Source organism: Strongylocentrotus purpuratus, unplaced genomic scaffold (genome assembly GCF_000002235.5).
Source record: "Strongylocentrotus purpuratus isolate Spur 01 unplaced genomic scaffold, Spur_5.0 spur5_scaffold_10, whole genome shotgun sequence".
Taxonomy (NCBI): domain Eukaryota; kingdom Metazoa; phylum Echinodermata; class Echinoidea; order Camarodonta; family Strongylocentrotidae; genus Strongylocentrotus; species Strongylocentrotus purpuratus.
The window spans coordinates 3,431,131-3,455,278 of NW_022145595.1; the positions used below are offsets into that span (position 1 = coordinate 3,431,131).

Below are 24,148 nucleotides of genomic sequence, written 5' to 3' on the forward strand. Positions count from 1 at the left end.
CTTCATCTTTGCATCTAAATTTCCAACCATATCTCATCATATTTCAAATTCAAAACATGGAGCATTTGAAGTGAAGTCCTTTTCATGGAAGATTTCTGCTATGTCATTCTTCCAGACTGACATACAAAGAATGAGAAAACTTACAAACTTCTCTTCTTTATTACTAGGCAGAACTAGCCCTTCTCTTTAAATAGTGCACATTTCAAAGTGAATTACCATGCCATAGTGTTGTTGTGACCTTCTATTGGTGCACAATACATTTCAAATCACATTACCATGCCATAGTAATGTGACATTGTATTGGTGTAGGATGATACCGTCTATATACATTGCTAATCACCACTTATCAGGAGAGAATGTCACTTTGTCTATTACACATTTGTCTATAACACAATCAGAGATCCTACCAATATGATGGAATGTCGTGTTCCAGTAGGAGCATTTACACTACAAACAAAAACTATCGGTTTTTCTCACATTCCAGAGTTTTGTAGAAATTTGGCAACTTTCCATCAACACAGTGAAAAACCAGAATCATTAAACCCACCTGTGGAGTGTGATTTTATTTTTAAACGCCAGCTAAAACTCCACCAATGTTTGCAGTGCAAATTGCTTGCTTTCCAATCACTGTTGAATTATTCTGGTTTTTGGTGACTCTCCTTGCTTCTATGCTAAAACATGCAGAGCAGCAACAAGTGGCATCTGAGTACCACTCGCCCCCCCCCCCCCCTCACAAAAAGAAAGATTTATCAAATTACAACGTTTATGGGTTTTTCAGTAGTGTAAATGTAGTTAAAAATACCTTTTATTTTTCTGCATTGTTAAGGCCTCGTGATTCCCTGACACTCAACAGGCTTCTGACATCCATAGACTTTGTTCTCCTCTTTTAGTCTTTCAGATAAATTAAGAATAAACCAATTTGTTTATCAAGTGTGGCGTGTTGGTGCACTATTATTATACCTTATCACTTCAATTATTTGTTATCATTTTGCAATGCAAATTGATTTATGATAATGCTTGTATGCTCCTATCTTCTATCATGCATGTTTTTTATCAATCAAAAGTTCATTGCACTTTACATGTATGGTGTGATTTGTCTATCGGGTCGTGTTTTGATCGAAGTACTTCATAATAATTGTAGAGATACGGTTCGTGATGCTATCCGTAGTAGTGTCAAGGATTATGTGTACAATATTATGAGACAGAGAGACAGAGAGAAAAAGAGAGGGAGCATACGAGAGAGAGAAAGAGAAACAGACATACAGAAAGAAGGTGAGAGATCTGGAGGGGGAGAAGGGAGAAGAAAATAGAAAGAGAGAGAGAGAGAGACCTAGAAGGATAGACCAATACATTTCATTTGTATGAGAAAGGGGAGGTCTAAGGGCTTAAGTAGTGGTTATAAATCTAAATCTGCATATGTGAGAGATATTGCCAATTATTTGGGAGATATCCGCATTGTTTCTTGTACACATAACCAATAATACTGATTAATTCATATTTTTATGTAGGTGTATGAGTCAGCCAAGGAGATTGGATCTGGTCTAATCCACCTTGGACTCAAACCAAAGTCAGAGGCCTTGATTGGAATCTATGCACAGAACAGACTAGAGGTAATATTATATTTGTACATACATACAACATAATAAATATACAGTTAAACCTGTCTTAGTAGCCTCCTCTTTATAAAGGCCACCTGTCTATAGTGACCATGTATTTTGTCTCCCTGGAGAAAACAATGTGTGTTGTAAAAACCTGTCTAGAAAGGCAGCCTGTATACAGTTCCCGCTTTCTCTGTTTCCCTCGTGTGGCCTTTATAGACAGGTTTTACTCTCTATATTCCATACATGATTGACATATTCAGGACACTAGGAATTAGACAGGCTCAGTGCAAACCAAAAGTTAACCAAGCATGTTCGTAGCTTTATATGAATGTATCATCCACCAGTTCAACATTGACATATATAAGTAAATAATATTTGATAGATATTTTTTAAAGACATAACTTGTTTGTAATGACAATTTGTTCATTGTCCTTGGAAATTATCAAAGTTATATCTGCTGTACTATCCCCGTACAGTTTTCCATCCCTCCCCATCTCTTTATCAAAACTTCTGAAAGACTCTCAAATTGTATTTCTTAAAATGTTAAACATCATTTGGATTTTTATTTCAATCAACAGTATTAGTCATTATGTAACCTGATTAGGAAGTCTCTTGTTTTAGTGTATTTCAATCACTTTTGTACCCAATTTCGTGTTTTAATTGTCTGTTTATTTGTTTGTTTTTCAGTGGGGATTGTTTGAGGTAGGATGTATCACATACTCCCTCGTCAACGTTCCTCTCTACGACACATTAGGACCTGATGTCTGCTCGTACATCATTAACCAAGGTATTCAATTAATGAATCGACCATCTTTTTATCGTCAGCTTAAAATGGCAAATTATTTTATACAGAGGAATAGATGGAGGAAGTGGTAAAGTGGGTTGTTGCACACTATCAAGAGCATTGACATTGGAAAGCTAAAATATCTCATGTTTGTTTCCTGCATTAGATTTTGAAACAAATTAGATATACAAACACTGAAATGCTTTCAGCCCCTCCCCCAATCTCTCTCTTTCTCTCTCTCTCTCTCTCTCTCTCTCTCTCTCTATCTTGGAAGAAGATCGCAGAAAGATTTAGCTTCACAAATTGGAGAAGGATGCTGAACTCTATGAAAAATAATTATAATAATTCAAATAGAAAAAGCTTTTAAAAAAGAGAAAAAGCCAGGAAAATTGCCCATGAAGAAATCTCATATAACATTTCATTTTGTCAAAAATAACGTTTGAGGCATAAAGAGGTGGGCAAACTTTGATAATGATACATCTGTCATGAAACAGAATTATGGTATTCAGTGCAATAGTTTGTCAAGTGTACAATAGTCCTAAATGTTTAATACCAAGAGTGAAATTTCCATTGAAAGTCTAACAATAACACCTGTAAACTACAGACTGGATGAAAGTTCTTTCATGTAAAACATTTAGAAATGTATCATTGCACTATAACAATGGAACTATTAATATTATTTTGTTTACACTGTGTACGTTGTAGGAGATATCTCCATTGTAGTATGTGACACTACGAAGAGGATCTCAGCCGTCTTAGAGAAGGCTTCATCAAGCCCTTCCCTGAAGATCATCATCGGCATGTTACCCAAAGAGATCACACCTGAAATCAAGCAGGAAGCACAGGATGCCAATGTACAGATCTTCACACTACAGGAGCTCAGAGTAAGTGATGTGGACTTCATGGGTTTTAGAGCATGTTTAATGTTAAGAATGGGATCAATTCAGTTACTTCTATGACAATCGTTCTGCACCAATTTCCAACACTTTCTGAGTCGCTAACTCAACCCTGGACCCAACCCTAACCCTAAACTTAACCTGAAACCCACTTGTAACTGTAACCCTAAACCTTTAAAAAAAAATGAAATCTAGAGAAAATTTCATGACTGAATATGATAAAGATGAGGATGGTAAATTGAAATAATTGTATTCAGTTTTTGCATGGTGCAAATCACACATGAGGTAATGTCCCTTGTGCATTAGATATCAATGAGACTTTTTTGGGGGTAGTTGCATTGTCCCTCCTTTGGATCTTTTTAACAATTTAATGAGGCTGGGTATATAACAACGTTCTGTTCAAAGGCTTGTGAACATGTAGTGGTATTCACTTAAATTTTCAAATATAGGCACCGCCTGTATGCCCTAAGATGGAAGAGAAATATGTTCTTAGTTCACTGATTCTGAATATATTTTCATGACCTTGCAATGAGAACAATCGTTTTATTGTATGTATATATCTTTTCATTCAGGAACTTGGGAAGAAACACATGCAGGATCCATCAGTGAGTATGACTTCCTGAACCACATTCTGGGGAAAATGTATTTCCTGACATTTAATGATGAAGAAGGGTTTATAAAGTGTTAAAGGAAAGCTTGGTCTAAACTTTTTAGCCTTTCCTTGTCATATTTTGAGTATAAAAATAAAATATGAAATGGACAGGCGATATGGGAGGTGCTAACTTTTTCAACTCCATAAAGATTATGATAATAGTAACGCTAATGCTAGATTCTTATATCATACTCATCAGCATGGTGCATATAAATAGAATGTACATGTAAGAAAATGGTTCTTTATCACTCTAATAAAATCATTCTGCTTTATTTTACATCAAACAAATCTTAAGATGTCATTAATATTGTGTATAATGCTACAAAATGTCATCTCTGATTTGACAAAATACTGAAATATATTATTAAAGCTTTCTTCAAAATAGGCATTAATATCTCAAATACTTTTAAATTATAAAAAAACACAGCAACTATGATGCAATACAGACTGCTCTTCCAGCTGGAATAAACGCACTTGACTTGCTGTTTTACCTTTTCAGTGATTGTGATGACACAACAGGTTCTTTTGTTTTAACATATAACCTCTCTCTCATACCCAAATAAATTTTTCAAAGTGTACCTAATTTGTTCTCTCCAGCCTCCAGAGAAAGATGATATGTATACTGTTTGCTACACCAGTGGAACAACAGGTAAGAGGCTTTACTTTCTCAAGCTCGTACAAGCATACAATGCCAGTTACATTTTATTCCTGGCAATCTGTGGTTATGTTTGGTAGAGTTCGAGAAGATGTCTACCAGAGGAAGTTTTGATTTTAAAGATAGAATTAAAGGTATAGACAAGTTTCGGAATCGCCCCCCTCTCAAAAAATAAAAATGGAAGCTCCTGTTACCAATCATGTGAAAGAATATGTTTTGACTAATACGTGATGATACAAATTTTGGCGGGAAACCGCCTACTGATTGATATATTTGGTAAATTATCATATCGATCCGGCCTTGATAGACATCGCGAATGCACTTCAACATTGCCATCTAAACCTCTGAAGGCAATATTGAAACAATATTGAACCGCAATTTTACCTCTACCGGTCTATATATTTAAGGACGTTCTGCAGTAATATTTGTGCACTCCATAGCTCCAAGGCTTATTTAATGACGCAGTCAAAATAAAGTTACTGCCCACCCCCCAAAACATGTTATAATAAATAAATGAATAAATATATAAACCTTTGTTTAAAATGTATACATAAAATTGGAATATGTTGGCAAACCAGTCTCTTGCTCCCTGCTGTTCTGCCTGTTGAATATGACTAATTCTATTTGTCTATCTCTGTGATGACAGGCAATCCAAAGGGTGCAATGCTGACACATGCAAACATCATAGCAGCAGGAGCAGGATTACAGAAAGCATGCTATGTAAGTTATTATTGCACCGCATTTCCTTCTTGTTCTTATATTTGTAAATGATAGAGATTCCAAATTGATTGTATTTCACCTTAACAAACATTGTGTATAGATTTATTCAGAATTTAATTTTTGGAAGAAATTGTGGTGAACGGAAATCAAAGCAAACGCAGCAATTAATAATTTTCAAACAAATTTTATGCATGTTTGCATGTCATTTTATTTGTCAGTGAGATAAAAAGAAATGAGAGGAAAGAAAACACAAGACCTTATTGGAAAGGTATGTATTAATTTGTTAAAATTGCCCTGAGTATTTGAATAAAAAATTATATGATAACAAAAGGGAAATGAGATCATTTCAATTTAGAAAGGAAAAAAAATTAGGGATTCCTTAAATTATTTTGATTTAAGAATTTGGAAACCAAAATGAGAATTACTGATAAGAAAGAACTTTAAAATGACAAATATTCTTTGTTAGATTGCAAAGAGTATTATCAAGTTAGGACATCAGTGTAAGAAATGGAGTTTTGCTCAGCTACAATATAAATGTACTCTACTGGCTGGGAATTAATAGCATCATATTACTCAGTATATTAGTAAATCGTTATCTTTTTCTTTTCCTTCTCTCTCTCTATCTCTTTAGCCTGCTCTTACATTCATTCCAGACCAGTGCCACATATCATACCTCCCTCTCGCTCATATGTATGAGAGACTTAATGTCGTAAGTACACTTCTGCTAATATAACTTTACCGTATATAAATGATACATGCGAATGAATTCATTATACTATCGATTCTGCACTTGAGTTGAGGCTGTATGCATCTATCAAATGAAGCCGTCAGGCTGAGCACAATTTCTAAATTGTTTTTGTGTGATTCAAGATTGTTTTGTGTAATTATTGCTAAAAGATAAACCCCAAGTTTGATAGGTTTTCATTACAGCACACACTGAGATCTGCACACTTCCCTCTTCGTGCACCGTTGTGCAAAGGGTACTTTAAAAATCGATACACACGCTTTTTCTTGCATTTTCACAATGCTTCTGGTTAGTTTATGTGATGCTCTTGCCCTGTATGTTATATTGATGGTGTCAGTACATATCTTCTGTGTCCTGTTACAGCTCATGATGCTGATGCATGGCGGGAAGATTGCATTCTACCGTGGAGACGTGAAGGTCATCATCGATGATGTCAAGATGGCGAGACCCAGCGGATTCTGCTCCGTCCCAAGGCTTCTCAATAGAGTTCATGATAAGGTAGGCTCTCAACATTATATATCTAACCTGCCTATAATGGTCACCAAAGTAAAGCCAAAAAGAGACCATTGTAACAAAGTGGCTTTTTGTAGACAGGTTCTACAACACGTTCATCCGAGTGGGAGAAAATACAAGTAACTACCACGAATAAGTGATTATTGCGTAGATCCCTATCTATCCACACTAAAGCAAGTTGGACTACCGTAGATCAGTCATTGTTTTCAGTACTCGCAGTCACTCATTTGCCACACATGCAATTTTGCACTAACCAATAGGCACGAATTGACAGAAGGCTTGTTTGGTGCTTCACAATTGATTTGAACAAAATACCCATATCCAGTCTTGTTAACTCCAGCACCAGTATAGATTGAACTTGCACTGGTATTGGTATCTATTGGTACATTCAGTGTGGCACAGAGAGATTCATTGTGTGGCATATAAAGAGTTAATGAGTGCTCTAACATCACCTTCCTGTAAAAGGACATGAATATCTTTCTCACTCTTTGCAGAAATTCTCTTTTGTAACTTAAATCTTTGATCAAGAGCATTAATTTTTGAAATAAGATGTTTTTTTTTATTTGTTAGTGCATCTTGTTGGTATAGGGTATTATAGGGCAGCAATATATTTTTAAGATTCATCGCCAGTTATTCTCAAGCATGAGCTTGTAACTTCAAATATGCTTCTAAAGTGTAAAGTTCATAATTCATAACCAGTAATATGATATATTAAGTGTACCTATGTGGCTATCTTTGTTTCATTGTTCAATGTTTGTGTGTTTTAGGTCATGCAAGGTGTAAACGGAACCAATTGGATCAAGAAGACAATATTCAACATGGGAATGAAAAGCAAGATGGCTGACCTTGAAAAGTAAGCTAGGTAGCCGATTTACTTTGAAACAATTTTTTTGTTATTTGCCAATATTCAGTATAAGTATTTGCCATCTTTTAGATCTACACACATATTCGTTTCTTAAAGCCTTCTTCAGATATGGCGCAGCAAAGCTGGAGCTTTTTTTATGACGTGAATTGTAATAAACTTCACAGCTCACTGAATATGCATAGGACCTTTGTTGCCCGCTGTTACCATTCATTTACAGGTACAATAACGTGGCAGCCTTTTGGGGGCAATTTACCTGCACCATATCTGAAAGAGCCTTAAGAGTTTGTGATGTATATGAATCTTGGAAATCTATCGATGCCCTCTTTTTTTCTAGTTCTTTCCTACTCTGGACTACGATTTATTGAGTTACGGTCTGGTGTATACCCCATTCCATATATTTCCTTGGTACTTGGTATAACTCGGTATTTCCTAGGACTTGTATGCTATATTTATTTTGTCTTTACAGGGGAATATGCAGGAATAACACCATTTGGGACAAACTCGCCTTCAAGAAGATACAGGTATTCTGAAATTCTGTATAACATTATCTGTAGTCTGCAAATATAATTTATTGAGGATCAATTTAATTTAAGATAATCCTTTTGTGGTGTTTATTTTGATACTTCTTTGATAGTTATTTTTATACTTTATGAAGCCTTAGTTGGTGTATGGTATGCATAGATCTTGTAAATGTTATTTATCATATATGAAATCGTAAAATCTGTCCCCTTCATTTTTCCCTCTATAGATTATCCTTGAGATATTTAGGAATAATTTTACTCTAAACATTTCTCAAGGTATTCATCATTTAGGTTCAAAAAATAATTCCAAGTAATAATACTTTCTCTTGATACATATTAATAGGCCAATTTTGTAATGTAATAAAGTGTAATGCATATGACTTCATGAAGTGCCTCGTTACAAATGATTTCATTCACCTGTTACAAATAATTGTATTTCAAAAGTCAAATGCATGTATTTCTTGTTGTTAGGTAGGGCAAGTTACATTCCTACCATGCAACAACTAATGTATGTAATTTACATAATTTGTATGTCAGTTTATCCTCTTTCTCTGCTTGGTTATTGCTAGGCTGTGCTTGGTGGTAACCTGGAGGTGGTATTCTCCGGTGCTGCACCTCTCTCACCAGAAGTCATCTCATTCTTAAGATGCGTGCTGGGAGTGCCGGTGAGAACTTAGCAATTATTATAACATCCTTGTGTTATAGGGCTGAAAAATGAGCCAAAGAGTGGTATTCTATATTCAAAATATCATATTACGGGTAGCAAGACAACCTAAACCAGAACTGAATGAGTATTTTTCAAGCAGAGAAAATTATACATCGTATTGGCAAGTATGAGATTTCAACTTACGATAACCTGACTGATTCAAATTAGATATTTCACCAACAACAACCAAAATCAATCACTGGCAAGTTGAGATAATTTATACTAAAGCTGAGGGAAACTTGCTCTAAAAAGTACCAAGTATAGATCATCATGCCAAATTTTGAGATAGCCCAATCAATGCCGAGTGAAAAAATTGTCATAAAAATGTTTTTTTTTTATTTTCAATCACTTTAACCTTTTTATGCTTTTTATTTTTTTTGGAACAAATTAATTATAGTTATGGTTATTGTGAATTATATGTCTATTTGTTATTTTGTATGGTACAGGTATTGGAGGGCTATGGTCAGACTGAGTCAGCTGTTATCAGTACATTGACCTTGCCTGGAGACCATACAACCGGTAAGAAGTTCAGTACGTGGTAATAGTCTTAGACCATTCTACCTACATGCCCCAGGGAGTAGTTACCAAGGGGGACTGGGGTATTTCTCTATGGGGTAGTTGTCTGGGGGAGGGGAGGGAGTGATACAGCCTTGTAAAATCATAAAGTGGTGATTCATTTACAACGATAACACACATGTACTACCACCCCCAGACTTTTACCATCCTCGCATAGGGTAACAACTCTTTGGCAGCTATCCCTCAGGTAACAATTTTGGACAGCAATGGACCTCTAGATACAGATATACCCTAGGGGGTAGTTCTTTGAATAGGGGGTTATTGTCTGAGGATTAGGGAAGTTATTCAGGGGTTATTGTCTGAGGATGATTATTAAAGGGTTGTTATCCTTGTGGGGCAATAGTTATTTACTGTTGATTTTATGTGTACAATGATCTTATGATTGGAACTCTTACGTTACATGATATCTTCCTTCTATGTTTCAGGTCAGGTTGGACCACCTCTGCCATGCTGTGAGATCAAACTGATCGATGTACCAGAGATGGAATACTATGCCAAGGAAAACAAAGGAGAGGTAGGAAACAACAACAACAACAACAACAACTTCAGGCTTGCATATTGTATATATGATCTCTTGTACTTTGGAGAAGAGCAAAATTCTTTTTAAAATACCACAGTTGCAAGCTTCTGAAATAGCCTGAAAATCTTGGATTTTTAAGCGAAGGATCATATCTGGCCAGTAAACATTCACTTTTTCTTCTCTACCTAGGAGTAGAAATTAGTATATCCTGTCCTGACGGGATAGATCACAGATAGATGAAGAATAATTGTTTATAGCCCAGATCAGATGCAGTCCTCTTTCATTATGCGCTTAAGAGTTACCTCAACCTTTGCTAGAGTAAATGAGTTATAATTTTAAGTTACTGACAAATAGACAAGTTTTGAAGGAGTCATTGTACTCAGCAGTTACATGTACTTCAACATGTGCAAGAATAGATGAGGCATTTTTCTGTTTTAGGAAATTTGTATCTGCGGAAGTAAATCACATACCGGTATTTGTTCTCCTGTTAGATCTGTTTCCGTGGAGCAAACGTATTCAAGGGATACTTGAACAACCCAGAGAAGACGAAAGAAGCGCTTGATGACGAGGAATGGCTTCATTCAGGCGACATTGGCATGTGGCTCCCGGTCAGTACCAAGATTCCCTCTCTTCTCAACTCTTTATAGCAATAAATGCTAACAATCGCAGGCTTGTTTCAAGATTTTATCATAGTCACTTACAGATGTAATTTGTAGACAAATTCTTTCAACTTGTGCTAGTGTTATCGGTTTGATTAGTTTTTCTGAATATTTGATTGAATATTACATCATGGGCCCCATAAGTATTATCTAGTGCATGAAAAATATAACAGAAGTGCATAATTGTTGAACAGGGGTGGGGAGACTTTCATGTCAGTTATGTTGTCGGTCCAACTTGTTTCTTCAGATAGCAATCCTGGCTCATAAATATAGCACAAAAAATAGTTTGTAAAACCTATACAGTCAAATCATCTTGTTTTTTACAAGAATTCAATAAAGCACAGGAACAGAAATCAAATATTATTTAAACTTCACTTCAATTTGTCAAAATCATTGAAGGGAGCCCTCCCACCAACTTCAGTGATCGATTGGATATTTAATTTTTATGCTCATGGAATAAGATTTCAATTACAAATTATGATCCATCATTCTGATTTCAAATGAGGAAAACTTGACCCAAAAAATTTGTTTTTTTTTGTTAAAGAGAAGGTTGAGTTCCGGTCAAGCGATTGCATTGTGAAAGAAACGTTGTGGAATCGATCAGAATCGATTGATCATTTAGCATAGTATTTATGTGTATTGCAAGGTTCTGGAATCATCAAAATGCTAAGAAATTTAGCCCAGTCTTGGTAAAGTTACAAGCACTGTACAAAAATAGATGTATATGGGACTAAACGAACACGTGGCGAAACAATCCGTTCCGATTTTTATGATTTTACATGCCATACTTCGAATATTAAGGCATTTGTAGAGCCATGCTTTTCAGGGTACATGTTTTATGTGATGTTCTTCCACACTTGCATAATACAATGATAACGCTCACAAATTATTTTTCACCTCTTCCCAGAACTCAACCTCCTCTTTAAGTATGTACATGTATTTCACCATGTGTGATGAACATGTTATATTGAATAATGAAATCACTTTTCATGAATACGTTTTACAGAACGGAACTCTGAAGATCATTGATAGAAGGAAAAACATATTCAAGCTGGCACAGGTATGTGAAGAAAATTACACAAAATATACTGGTGTTTATTTCATATTTAAGTTCATTAATTACAGAGGAGATAAAATGCATACTTTCAGATGATCATTTGTTGCCTATATCTTTCTGTCATAAAAAAAAGTAATAGGAATTGAATTTTAAAAGGGATTAGATTTCCGTTGGTCCTTGGATGTCATACAGTTTACTTCATTTTTCTTCAAGCATAAAATATTGCATGAGAAATCACCAATATTTCAATAGAGGTATTGGTAGGGGATAATGATTTATCTTCTTTTAAAGTACTTGATTTTCTCAACGCAAATCCATTGATCCTGTTTCAGCCCCTCGCCTTTCTGTATGTGGCAGAAAATCCTGTTTCTCTTTACATGAAATTCCTGTTAGGTATTGTACAGGGAAGTTACTATATAGGCAAAGTAAATATATTTGTTTGGGTATTTCTCTTCTTTATTGCATCACTCAGGGCGAGTACTTAGCACCGGAGAAGATTGAGACTGTGTATTCATCATGTTCACTGGTTCAGCAAATCTGGATCTACGGTGATAGTCTGCAGGTAATCAATCTCATATTCTATTCTTTTTCAAAGCAAACAGGGTAAATCAAAAATGATAAGTAGTAGTTTTTGTATATGCTTTTAGGTCAAAACTCAAAATAAAGCTGAAGCACATCCTCTGTTTTTCTGTTCTTGTGGAATATATATGTAAAGTTGGAATATTCTTCAAAGTTGCACCTATACTACTTCAAGTCATTGCATAATGTTAATTTTTTCTATTTCTTCTGCATGTAACCTTCCTTATTGAAGCCATATGTTTCTGTCCCTGACAAATAGATGTGTGTAGAAATCACTGTTTGTGCCTTATCCAATCTCATTGGAGCTGATTCTCATTTCAATTGAAAATGGAAGCTTCTATCCTTGAGGAATACGTAGTATGAGAACCATCATGCCTGGTTCAAGAAAGGTCTAATGATTTGTGTTTCGTTGCAGTCCTATGCTGTAGCTATTGGAGCGTAGTATGAGAACCATCATTGCCTGGTTCAACAAAGGTCTAATGAATTGTGTTTCGTTGCAGTCCTATGCTGTAGCTATTGGAGCGGTGAACCCTGAGACTCTTCCTGCATTAGCCAGTAAGATGGGTGTCAAAGGATCCTTAGAGGAACTCTGCAAAAATGAGGTATAGTGTGGAGTTCTCGTAAGAAATTGTACCATTTGTAAATAATGACATCATTGGTTTGTATCTTGAAGATACTACCCACTTTTGCAGAGTTTTCATGTAAATGTGCCTTAGCAATCAAGAAAATCTGCTTATACAGCCAAACCTGCTTTAGCGACCACCTGTATAGAAAGATCCCCTCTCCAAAAAAGACCTCATATTTCTTTTCCGTTGAAAAACTCATTTAAAAGCCTGTACATGAAGGCCACCTGCCTATAAAGACCACTTTTCTTGTCTCCCTTGAGGAGTCTTTACACACATGTTTCACTGTACCAGATATGCATTACGTCATGTGATTGGAGAGTTGTAATGAAGATTGATGTTTTCCAAGGACTTCATTGCTTGGCAGGGTCCATCCTCAGACCAGCTGAATCTCAGTTTGGTATTACCATAACCCCAACTAGCTAATCCCTTCCTTTGAGAACATTCCTCTACTCGATCGAGTCCCTTGTTCCTTGACTCTCGGCCCTGTTTCATCATATCCATGAGCAGGGTATGATAATTGTTATAAGCTCCTGAAATCCTTATACAGTCAAACCTGCATTAGCGACCACCTGTGTAGAAAGACCACCTGTCTACAGAGACCACATGTTTTGTTTCCCTTGAAAATGTTTTCTCATTGAAACATGTACAAAAGGACCCTGCAAGACCACCTGCTTATAAAGACCACCTTTCTTGTCTCCCTTGGGTGGTCTTTATAGACAGGTTTCACTGTATTTGATTGACTATGAACAGATTTGTCATAGATCTGTGGCAGTTGTTATTGATAAAAGGTTTTACGAAACAGGGCCCACATCATAATGATGTTGTTTCTAAATCATGATGTTATTCCTCTACTCCAGCCATAGCTTGAATTTAGAAGTTACATAACCCATTAACTACTTAATACTTTCATTCCCATAGGCCAAGCACCTAACCAACCATTGTTTGTTTATTGTTTGTGTTGTATAAGCCAAGTACCTAACCAACCATTGTTTGTTCATTGTTTGTGTGGTATAGGCCAAGTACCTAACCAACCATTGTTTGTTCATTGTTTGTGTTGTATAGGCCAAGTACCTAACCAACCATTGTTTGTTCATTGTTTGTGTTGTATAGGCCAAGCACCTAACCAACCATTGTTTGTTTATTGTTTGTGTTGTATACAGCAAATAAAGAAAGGTGTCTTGGATGATCTGATGAAGATTGGAAAGGAGGCAGGACTCAAAGCTTTCGAACAAGTAAGATAAATGTTTGGCACAAGCATGTAAATTGTCATTGATACAGTCTTCTTGTATAATTTATACAGTATGTATTCTGCACTAATGTATCATGAATTAAGTTTTTTTTTTTAATTTGAAGGTTTCAAAGAAGAAGATTGTCACTAATAGTGCTGAACAAATTTTTTTGATTTCATATACTGTTTGTAAATCTTGTTGGTAAATTCGCATAGAGAGTGGGACATAAGACAATATAGCACACTTCATACTCTGTATCTTAAAGCCTAGAGATTGCGGAACATGCGTAGAGACCTCTGTTGCACACAGTATTTTCTTTTTTACCCCTCCTCTGGCAATTGATTTTATTGTCTCAATGCTTTTTTGAGACAGTTAACCATTTCGTAGTCGGAATGGAGCATTGAACGTGAAACGCATACATTGAACAATTTATGAAATGGAAAATGTAATAATTTAAAATGGCTTGTCACTTTTTGATCTATCACAGGCAAAGTACATTCACCTGTATCCTGGAACATTTGAGATTGACAACGGTCTGATGACCCCGACACAGAAGCTCAAACGAGTCGACCTTAGGAAGTTCTTTGTCAAGGAACTCAAGGAGATGTATCCTGACACCATGTAAAACCCTGACAAACATTGTGAAATCCCGACAGACACTATGTCAGACCCTAACTGAACACCATGTAAAACCCTGACAAACATTGTGAAATCCTGACAGACACTATGTCAGACCCTAACTGAACACCATGTAAAACCCTGACAAACATTGTGAAATCCTGACAGACACTATGTCAGACACTATGTCAGACCCTAACTGAACACCATGTAAAACCCTGACAAACATTGTGAAATCCTGACAGACACTATGTCAGACACTATGTCAGACCCTAACTGAACACCATGTAAAACCCTGACAAACATTGTGAAATCCTGACAGACACTATGTCAGACACTATGTCAGACCCTAACTGAACACCATGTAAAACCCTGACAAACATTGTGAAATCCTGACAGACACTATGTCAGACACTATGTCAGACCCTAACTGAACACCATGTAAAACCCTGACAAACATTGTGAAATCCTGACAGACACTATGTCAGACCCTAACTGAACTCCATGTCAAAACCTGACCAACCCGGTAAGACAGTGTGAAACCCTGACAGACATCCTGTATAACCTCTGACGGACACTGTGTTGAACCCTACCAGACACTGTGTTGAACCCCACCTATTGTACAAGAAATCATTTTCATCCGTTGTAAAATTGAGTGAACTCTTTGTGCTGCACATCATTATGACTTTATTTTGAAAGAAAGGAAGTTACTACCCATTATAGACAAATCTTACTATGATTTTTGTTTAGATTTTCTTTTTTACATATGTTGTAAAATTAACCACACAACTTATATCAAATATGTTGTGAAATAATATTGCAACTATTATAGTGTACACAAATGTAGTGAGATCTATAGCTATGCATAAAAACAATCAGGAATTCTTACAGATCAAATCTGTACTGGTCTTCCTTTTATGATCACATCTTTGTATCCAGATTTCATAACTAACGCTTTGTACATGGGAGACTGAACAAATCTTTTCATCGGATCATCTACCATAAGCATGTATCCAATGACTGTACATAGAGAGTCAACTATCCACAGCACTGAAATATTGCATAACAATCATGGTATGATGATAGGTGGCCTTTCTAGACAGGTTCTACAACACACATTCCTTTCTCGAGGGAGACATGGTCACTATAGACAGGTGGCCTTTATAGAGATGTCTCCACTGAGGCAGGTTTGACTGTATTTTTATGAAATAAAGCCATGAGCAATTGCACTGGAGCAAATGTTGGATCACTGTCTATTAATGTAAGGCTTTGTTCAGATATGATGCAACAATATCTTTATTAATTATTTTTTACAATGATGTAAAGTGTGATACGTGTCCCATTTCTGTATCTTATAACACAGTGCCCGGTGAATACATGCCTATAATCTAGGCGGAGTGCCGAGCTTTTTCTTTGCTGCTAGACTAACCTTAAGCAGAACGTCTGATACGGCGAGACTACGAACCGTGAGCCGCGAAGCGGCTCACCGCCTATAATCACTGGTCTAGCTTTAGTCGTTGTTTTTTTATTATCGACCATGAATCCGTGGCAGTTTTTTGTACGAAAAAACCTCATGAATACGAAATGAACTCAACCAATCAGAAATACGTATGGAGAAGAGTCTATGCATATGCATATTATAAATCACGTGACATTACGTCATTTTCTTCATCCAAGATGGCGGGTAGTTCATGCGACGACGATCTTCTGCGAGAAAGTTTATCATATACGGCCAACAAACTAGGCATTCCTAATGGAAAATTCAGAGAACTGCAGGAATCCGCTATTCGTAGCGTTATTGAAGCCGGCAGGGATATTTTTGTTGCATTACCTACTGGTTTTGGAAAGAGTGCAATATACCAAGCAATCCCCTTGTGCTGTGATTTTCTACGCGACCACGGATTCTATGATCATGATGACTCGTTGCGGTTTCTTATATCTGATTGGTCGAACGTAACATAGGTGTACCTTATTTGGTAGGGCTGTTGAATGATTCATAGATCCGCCATTTTGAATATATATGAATATTGATTAGCTAGACCAGTGATTATAGGCGGTGAGCCGCTTTGCGACTCACAGTTCGTAGTCTCGCCGTATCAGACGTTCTGCTTAGGGTTAGTCTAGCAGCAAAGAAAAAAGCTCGGCACTCCGCCTAGATTATAGGCTAGGTGAATACGTGCAGGACCTTTACTGCATGCAGTTACCATTCAATAACACATAAAACAGCGTTTTGTTATTTTTGCATCGGTTTGCGGTGTCATATCTGAACAAGCCTTTACTGTAACTCTTGAAAACAGGTCTGTTAATAGTACCTCACACTTCTTGTTTGTGATAGCCTACTTTTATATACAATCATGTGAAAGAAAATTAGAATAATTTTTACATAATAGTGAATAATGTCATTCATATTTTGTTATCATGTATATGCATAGAAATATATTATTACATATAATAAATGTCATGATGTATATTAATATATATATTAATAGTTTAGGTATGATTCAGAATGGCATTTATAAATGAATTTGATATATTGTCTGTTGAGAGCCAGAAGGGCGCTAACTCTGTGTTTCAGTCTATGATTCAACGCCCCTTCTGACTTCAAACAGACAGTATAGGTAAGCTCCTTGTTGATGAGACATGATTCAAGGTGCTAGATGATTGTTGGATGGAAAACATGATTTCTCAAACAGAGAATGAATTTAAACATATTTGTGGCTTACACACCCAGTAAGCATTACATTTATAAAAGAGAATGTATTATTGATTATCTTGTGTATGAATTAATTCAATATTTGGTGATACATGTATATTGCTTTGATCTTATTTTTAAGAGATATGAAGTAAATTGAATTTCAATGATTTGAAAATGGCATTGAGGGAGAGCGCAATGAGTTTGGAGACAGGTGAATTGTATTTTGTATTTCTTGGTGTGCCAACTGCAATGGTCAGTAAAAAGAGAATCACACAACTACTCAGAACAAAAATGTTAACATCGAAGTAAAGTTTCTAGTTTCAAGGATAATTGAGCAATTTTCTTATTCTTTGATTGATTCAATTTAATTCATCTATTACTGGTACACTCAAGGAATTAAAAGTGGGCCAAGAGAACTGTTAGTCAGTTTATACCAAAGAAAATGAGCTAGCTCGGTCAAATGAAAAGGTACAAGATAATGTACAAAATGAAAAGTTACATAGTTTTGTGGCATTGAGGTACATTGAAGAACCATATCATCAGGGGGTGGAGATTTCCAACTTTTTATTCACTAATACATGTATCACCAACCAACTTTTATGCATTTTGCATGTATACTGGATAGTGGATACATCTTTTCATGCCAGAACATTTTGTTAAGCTATGGTATAATCATATTTAGTGCAATAAACCAAATGAAGAATCATGGAAAAATGAAGCCTATTTGAAATTTATAATACGAGTTTAAATAATTAAAGATAAGAAATATCTTATTCATTGTATATCTGCAAAGCACTTTAAAAGAGACATTGTAGATGTCTAAACATATAAACAAAGAATATTATCTTTGTTTATCATTTTGCTCATCTTTGTGATTATGGAATGTAAATCTGTAGTTCAACAAATTTAATTATGACTTCTGATATTTATATAAGTGTCCTTTTCAAAAATGTCTCATGGATATTGCTGTGGACTACAAGCTTGTAGTGTGCATCAATAGGACTTTGCATTATGTTTGAGTGTGTGTGTGTCCTCTGTGTCTAACTTCAAACATGAGAAAATAAAACAAAATATTCAGGGAAAGTGTGCATATTTAAACAATAGCGTAATATACATGTTCATAGAATGAATGTTATGCAGGTTTTATAATTAGAACATTCCATTGAGTGGTTTTTTGAAACTGAATATATCAGAATTGCTTTACTTGCCAACCAGGCCAGTTCAGAATGCAATTTCTGTAATGTAAAATAGTCATTTCTACATTATCTTCTTATGTTCTTGGGCATTGGTACAATTTACCTTGCCTATTTCAATCGTGAAGATTCTTTCAGTCTCGTCTGAGGGCGGCAGGTGCAATACACCGGATTTACACCCTACACTTACACCATATTGAGTTAACATGTGTAGGATTTGAAAGACTCCAAGTACAGTAAAAACCCAAGGGAAACGCAAAAACTAAAAATGGCCACTGTAGATGGTTGGCCTTTCTGGACAGGTTCATCCACACATGTCCTCCCTAGAGGAAGACAGTAAAGGTGACCACTGTAGACAGGTGACATTGATGTAGAGGTGGCTGCAAAGACATGATAAGGATTGTTTTCCTTGCCTTTATATTCTTGTGTCGCTACACTTTCCCACCTACTGTGTAACACGTGCTGTGGCTCTCGGGTAGCAGTTGGCAGATGGAGGAACTTTTCCTTGCCCTAACATCCATGCTTTTTTTTATTTGTCCTTGACAATCTTGAAGCTTGTCGAGGCTTGCCTGCCATAGCAACAAGTAATCTATGCAGGCTGGATTCAAAGTATTGTGATCCATTCATTAATAACGAGTTGATGGAAAATGTTGTCCTTGGATCCTCAGGAAAGAAACATCCATGAATTTGAATATGTTTATAGTAAACCAGTCTGTTTAGCTAGAACCATGTAATGCCTTTTAATACGACTACTCCAAATAATATGTATAATTATGAACTTCTGCATACCATATGTGACGTGATAGAATTTATTCATGAATCATGTGCTACTGCCCATTTGTAAGAGAGGCAACATTAGCACTCTTTCGTAAAGGTCAACCATCTGTATGTTCGCATCCAAAGTTAAGATTTTCGCTCCGAAGATATTACTGTGTATCTGATAGGTATACTGACAATTGAACAGTAGCATGATCATCATTGGTTGCAGTATTCATGTATTTCCGATAGTAATCTCCTCCATTCTCTTATCTTTTCAAAAAGTTTATTGGTTGTGACTGTGAATTCTAGTTAAACAAGTACATTGGTACACCTTACTGTTGAATACAGATGTATATGTTATTTCAAGGGAAATCTTCTACAAAGGATAACCAAAACATGTTGATTTTTATGTAAAGTTGACCAGTGTTGGAGATAATGGAGATGATATAGCACTAACATTGGTTTAAATTTTCAAATTTCACATTATGGAAAAGTTTTTTTTTTCCCAAACATTCTGTGTGATTGCTGAGCTCTTTCTATTTTTCTATCCCTTGGGATCCAAGAATCATTATCTGTGATTAAATTATTTCAAATGACTTGAGATTTCAGTTTTTATATCGAGTGCCAGTTATGAATATATATATATATATATATATATTATAATATACATTGTAAGTTGTAACACATAAGAGAAAGAGAGAGAGGGAGAGGGAAAGAGAAAAATAAAGAAGAGGAAAAAGTGGAGGAAAAGAGTGAGAAGGAAAGTAAGGTAAGAAGTGAAAATGAGAGGGTGAGGAAGAGAAAATAATGTGAGAGATTAGCCAAGAGAAATAGAAGATAACAATATGGAAAACAACAGACAGAAGGTGAAAGATGAAGATTGGAAGAAAGCAACAGGACAGAAATATGCCAAAACTATTGTTAAAAATTGTTGATTCTGCCTACTAGACTATCACCCCCCCCCCCCCCTTTCCCACAACTACCCCACTAGGTCAACTACAGTATCCTCTGAATGATCATTTCACCTTGTACAGCTACCCCCCCCCCCCCCCCATAAAATGCCCGCACTGATTTTAATTTGACACTTTATTCACAATTCCTTAAATCCTTTAGCAGGGCCTCACTCTTGTCAGTTTCTGGCAGGGTCAAATTCTTGTCAGGAGCAGAGAGCCTAAAAGATGCATAGTCTCATATTGCAGACACTGATACTCGAAACAGCTGGCAAGGGTTTGTGCCTGCAAAATATAAAAGTACTGCCTCAAAACGGGTGTTATAAATCCAAGGGGATTACCCCCTCCCCCATCCCCCCCACACACACACCACACACACATACAACCAAAAGTTTTGAAATTTGATGAGATGATATGAAATCAATCCCATACAAATATTGAGATGTTAAAATGGTACAAGATCACAGAGCATAAAAGGGAAAGATGATTTTTTTTTTTCAAGACCGACATAGAAGTTAATTTGGAGTTAGTTTTATGTGTGCAAGATCTGACGGGGAAAAATGGATTCCTGTCTTTCTGCTAAGCACAAATCCATGCAGTTTTTTAAGAATGCACAATGCTACACATAAAGCATACAGTGAGATCTCTCTTTTATTACACATAGAATTTCTTTGGTGTTCATTTACATTTAAAAAATACGAATTTGTTGTCGGAGTGCCATTAAAATGAATTAGCAATAATCATATTGCCACCCCCTCAACAAAACTTATATATCACCCTTACTTTATTGGTGCAGACAATACTGTACCAATATGGATGAACTTGGATCCCCCCCCCCCCCCCCCCCCCCCCACTTTCCTTAACCTTATCATACAAAAATGGGGATGACTTAGATTCCTTCATTAATATAAAACTTTAATGGAAAAGGATGGAAACCAAGTTCACAGAATCATTCTGAATATGTGCGATGAATGTCAAACTGCTTAACAATTTACACTCCAAGCCTATTAAAGTGGCTGGTCGAATTCTAAAAGACCATCTTTTAGAAAGTAATTACAGCATGAGCTACTAGTAGTAGTAATTTAGCTGATCAACTTCTTGTCTCTCCACAGTAGCACTCAAATTTTCATGGCTACCAGTATGTTGCATTGCAAATATCTTTTGGAACAATTAGAGATTGCTAGATCTTATGTCTCACATTTCATTTGCTGTTTTACTCTACAAGTACAACTGGTACTCTCATCTTTGAAGTTCTTATTAAAATCATGCTCAGACTATCCTGCTAATCTACCACAGAAAAAGCTTCCAATCGTCATCCATCTCTCTTAGAGTAAGTCCATGATGCATGGATCAATCGTCACAGACAGCAATGCTTAGGATCTGCTGCTGTCTTACAACTGAGAAAGCTTTCTGATCCATCAAGTCATCAATCTTCTCTCAAAAGACATCCAGGATCTCTAGATCGATGAAAACATTAATGCCTGGATCAATGACAATGGTGTCGCCAACATCTTCTTACTTTGATTTCACTGCTGGCCTATGACTGAGAAGGCATTCTGATCCATCAAGTCATTGATCTTCTCACGAAGGACATCCAGGATCTCTAGATCGATGAAGACAATGGATGAAGTCCATGAAGCCTGGATCAATGACAATGGTGTCACCAACATCTTCTTACTTTGACTTCACTGCTGGCCTACGACTGAGAAGGCATTCTGATCCATCAAGTCATTGATCTTCTCACGAAGGACATCCAGGATCTCTAGATCGATGAAGACAATGGATGAAGTCCATGAAGCCTGGATCAATGACAATGGTGTCGCCAACATCTTCTTACTTTGACTTCACTGCTGGCCTACGACTGAGAAGGCATTCTGATCCATCAAGTCATTGATCTTCTCACGAAGGACATCCAGGATCTCTGGTTCAATGAAGACGTGCGTCTCATCAAGGTCCTGCAGGATAAACTTCTTACCAAGCTTGTTCTTCTCATCCAGGTGAAGAAGAAACTGCTTCATGGCAGGATCACTGTGTAAGATAACAAATTGAAAAAATCTGTGAACATTTAAAAATTGATTTTCAAATTAAAATAGGTTAATGTTGTTGGTGGTACCAATATTACCCGCAAGCCAACTACAAAAAAAATTAATAAGATACATTATATAATAATAATAATAATATTTATAAGGCGCCAAATCCACTTGACAGTCAAAAGCTCAAGATGATGATTGGATCCTAATCAAATGATTGGTTGAAAGCGTACACGTGACCAGGCATTTATTTTGCCTAACACGTAATTTGGATAATGACCGACACTTTTTTGGAGTATTGTTCCTAAAAACAAAGACATTATAATATTCACTTTCTCACATCACAGGCTTCAAGGCAAACTGCTGCACAATTACAATTCAACTACATACCGTACCATGTTACCGTACTAATGAGAAGGGTTGCGGGCGCGAGCGTGCGTGAAGTTATCGACTGTATTAATCGACTTCACGCGCTCTCGCGCAATCGCACCCTGGCCCTTCGTTGGTACGGTACAGTGTGCAATTGTTTGCCATGAAACCTGTGAGAAAGTGAATATTAACTGTCTTCGTTTTTAGAAAAAATACTCCAAAAAAGATATGAAAATTTGAAAATTGACACGAAAGGGGTGAGAAATATAATGACCATTATTCGAACAATTGAGGAAGTTTTTCGTTGATTTCCACGCCAGAGTTACAGGTCAAAAATGGATACGAAAGTTAAACGTTCCACAGCATGCACAGTGACACGACAGTGATAGTGATACCACTGTTAACCTGGGGGCCGTTTCTCGAAACCAACTCCATGACAGTCATATCTTTGTCGGCGACCTACGGAGATGTCATGAAGTGGATAAACCGTTTCACAAAGCCATGACAGACATGATATTGATATATCGCGATACTAGCAGCTCAAGAACATAGTCTTTGTCACGATCCATTTGATTTATCACGAATAACCCAAAACAAGTTTAGGGGCTAAAATTGTTAAAAAAGAAACATACACATTAATTCTCTTAAAATAAATAACAAAAAGTGTCATTATCAAATGTAGATCATCAAACGATTTGCATATTTCTGTAAAGATTCTTAAATTGAAGAAAAACCGGTGAGTTTTTTTTTCTCGACAATCCACTCAAAAGGTAGTTGAAGGATACCATAATGTGATAGTTTATCAATACGTACTTTTTTTGTTTCTTGTGACGAGGAATTTTAGGCAAAATACCTTTTCTCAGCCAGTTTTTATTCTAGAGTCTCATAATACTCGTTACATAAATGATTTGATATTGAAAATATAATTTGAAAGAAGTAACTAGAGAGGGAATAATAATGGTCATAGGCCCCAAAGGTATGATGGTATCCTAAGAAAGACTATTAATTGACTATGGACAACGGTGTGTAACATTCTTATCTCTTTTATTTATATGTTATACTATAGTTTAATGATTTGTGATTTAATTTTTATATTCAGCTTTTTAAAATGTCTGTATAATTTGTATTGTCACTTCTTTACATTTGCATTTAGCATCCCAGAGAATTACGTACCGAACTCGTCTAGGCCTATATTTTTCTCAAATTGATAGTGAAACTAATCGTACATTTCGCGGCCCATGGAATGGCAACAAACTAACTTGTGATGGCGCTTTACAGCAATTAAAAAGATATGACGGATTCGGAGCAGTGACAACTCTTTGTCGCAGAAGTTGTCGCTCATTTGGCAAAGACGGCTTCGTGAAACACTTAGCTGACAAGTTGCGTGACAGTGGCGAGATGTCGTTGATCTGACGGTTTCGAGAAACGGCCCCCTGCTAGGCAAATTCATGCAAAAAAATATATTCAAAAAATTGACTTGAAAACACATCAGACAATTAGTCTGAACCGAGTCAGATTTGAAGAAATTATATTTTTAAATATTGTAAAACCAAAGATATAAGAAGAAAACTGACCAAGTATCTGTACTAAAAATCGTACATGTAAAATTGGTCGTACACATTCGACAGCT

At 36.2% G+C, this 24,148-nt stretch overlaps 1 protein-coding gene and 1 long non-coding RNA gene across 3 annotated transcripts in view; both read left to right on the forward strand.

Annotated features, from left to right (window-relative positions):
• LOC582198 (long-chain-fatty-acid--CoA ligase 1) overlaps positions 1-15,133 on the forward strand; it is a 28,013-nt gene extending 12,880 nt beyond the window's left edge. Inside the window, exons 5-23 of one of the 2 annotated variants that reach the window (XM_030979113.1) lie at positions 1,509-1,610; positions 2,289-2,388; positions 3,091-3,269; positions 3,854-3,886; positions 4,531-4,582; positions 5,235-5,308; positions 5,940-6,017; positions 6,417-6,551; positions 7,334-7,419; positions 7,898-7,952; positions 8,522-8,617; positions 9,105-9,177; positions 9,660-9,748; positions 10,246-10,362; positions 11,420-11,473; positions 11,943-12,032; positions 12,550-12,651; positions 13,836-13,907; positions 14,392-15,133. In XM_030979113.1, coding sequence (XP_030834973.1) covers positions 1,509-1,610; positions 2,289-2,388; positions 3,091-3,269; positions 3,854-3,886; positions 4,531-4,582; positions 5,235-5,308; positions 5,940-6,017; positions 6,417-6,551; positions 7,334-7,419; positions 7,898-7,952; positions 8,522-8,617; positions 9,105-9,177; positions 9,660-9,748; positions 10,246-10,362; positions 11,420-11,473; positions 11,943-12,032; positions 12,550-12,651; positions 13,836-13,907; positions 14,392-14,529 — 1,725 coding nt within the window. In that variant the 3' untranslated portion in view covers positions 14,530-15,133. The other variant, XM_030979114.1, reaches the window with a different exon arrangement.
• A 3-nt stretch (positions 15,134-15,136) lies between these two features.
• LOC115921562 lies at positions 15,137-19,772 on the forward strand. Its single transcript, XR_004062995.1, has 2 exons — positions 15,137-15,891; positions 16,691-19,772. It is a non-coding gene; the product is annotated as an uncharacterized LOC115921562 (long non-coding RNA).
• The last annotated feature ends 4,376 nt before the right edge of the window (positions 19,773-24,148 follow it).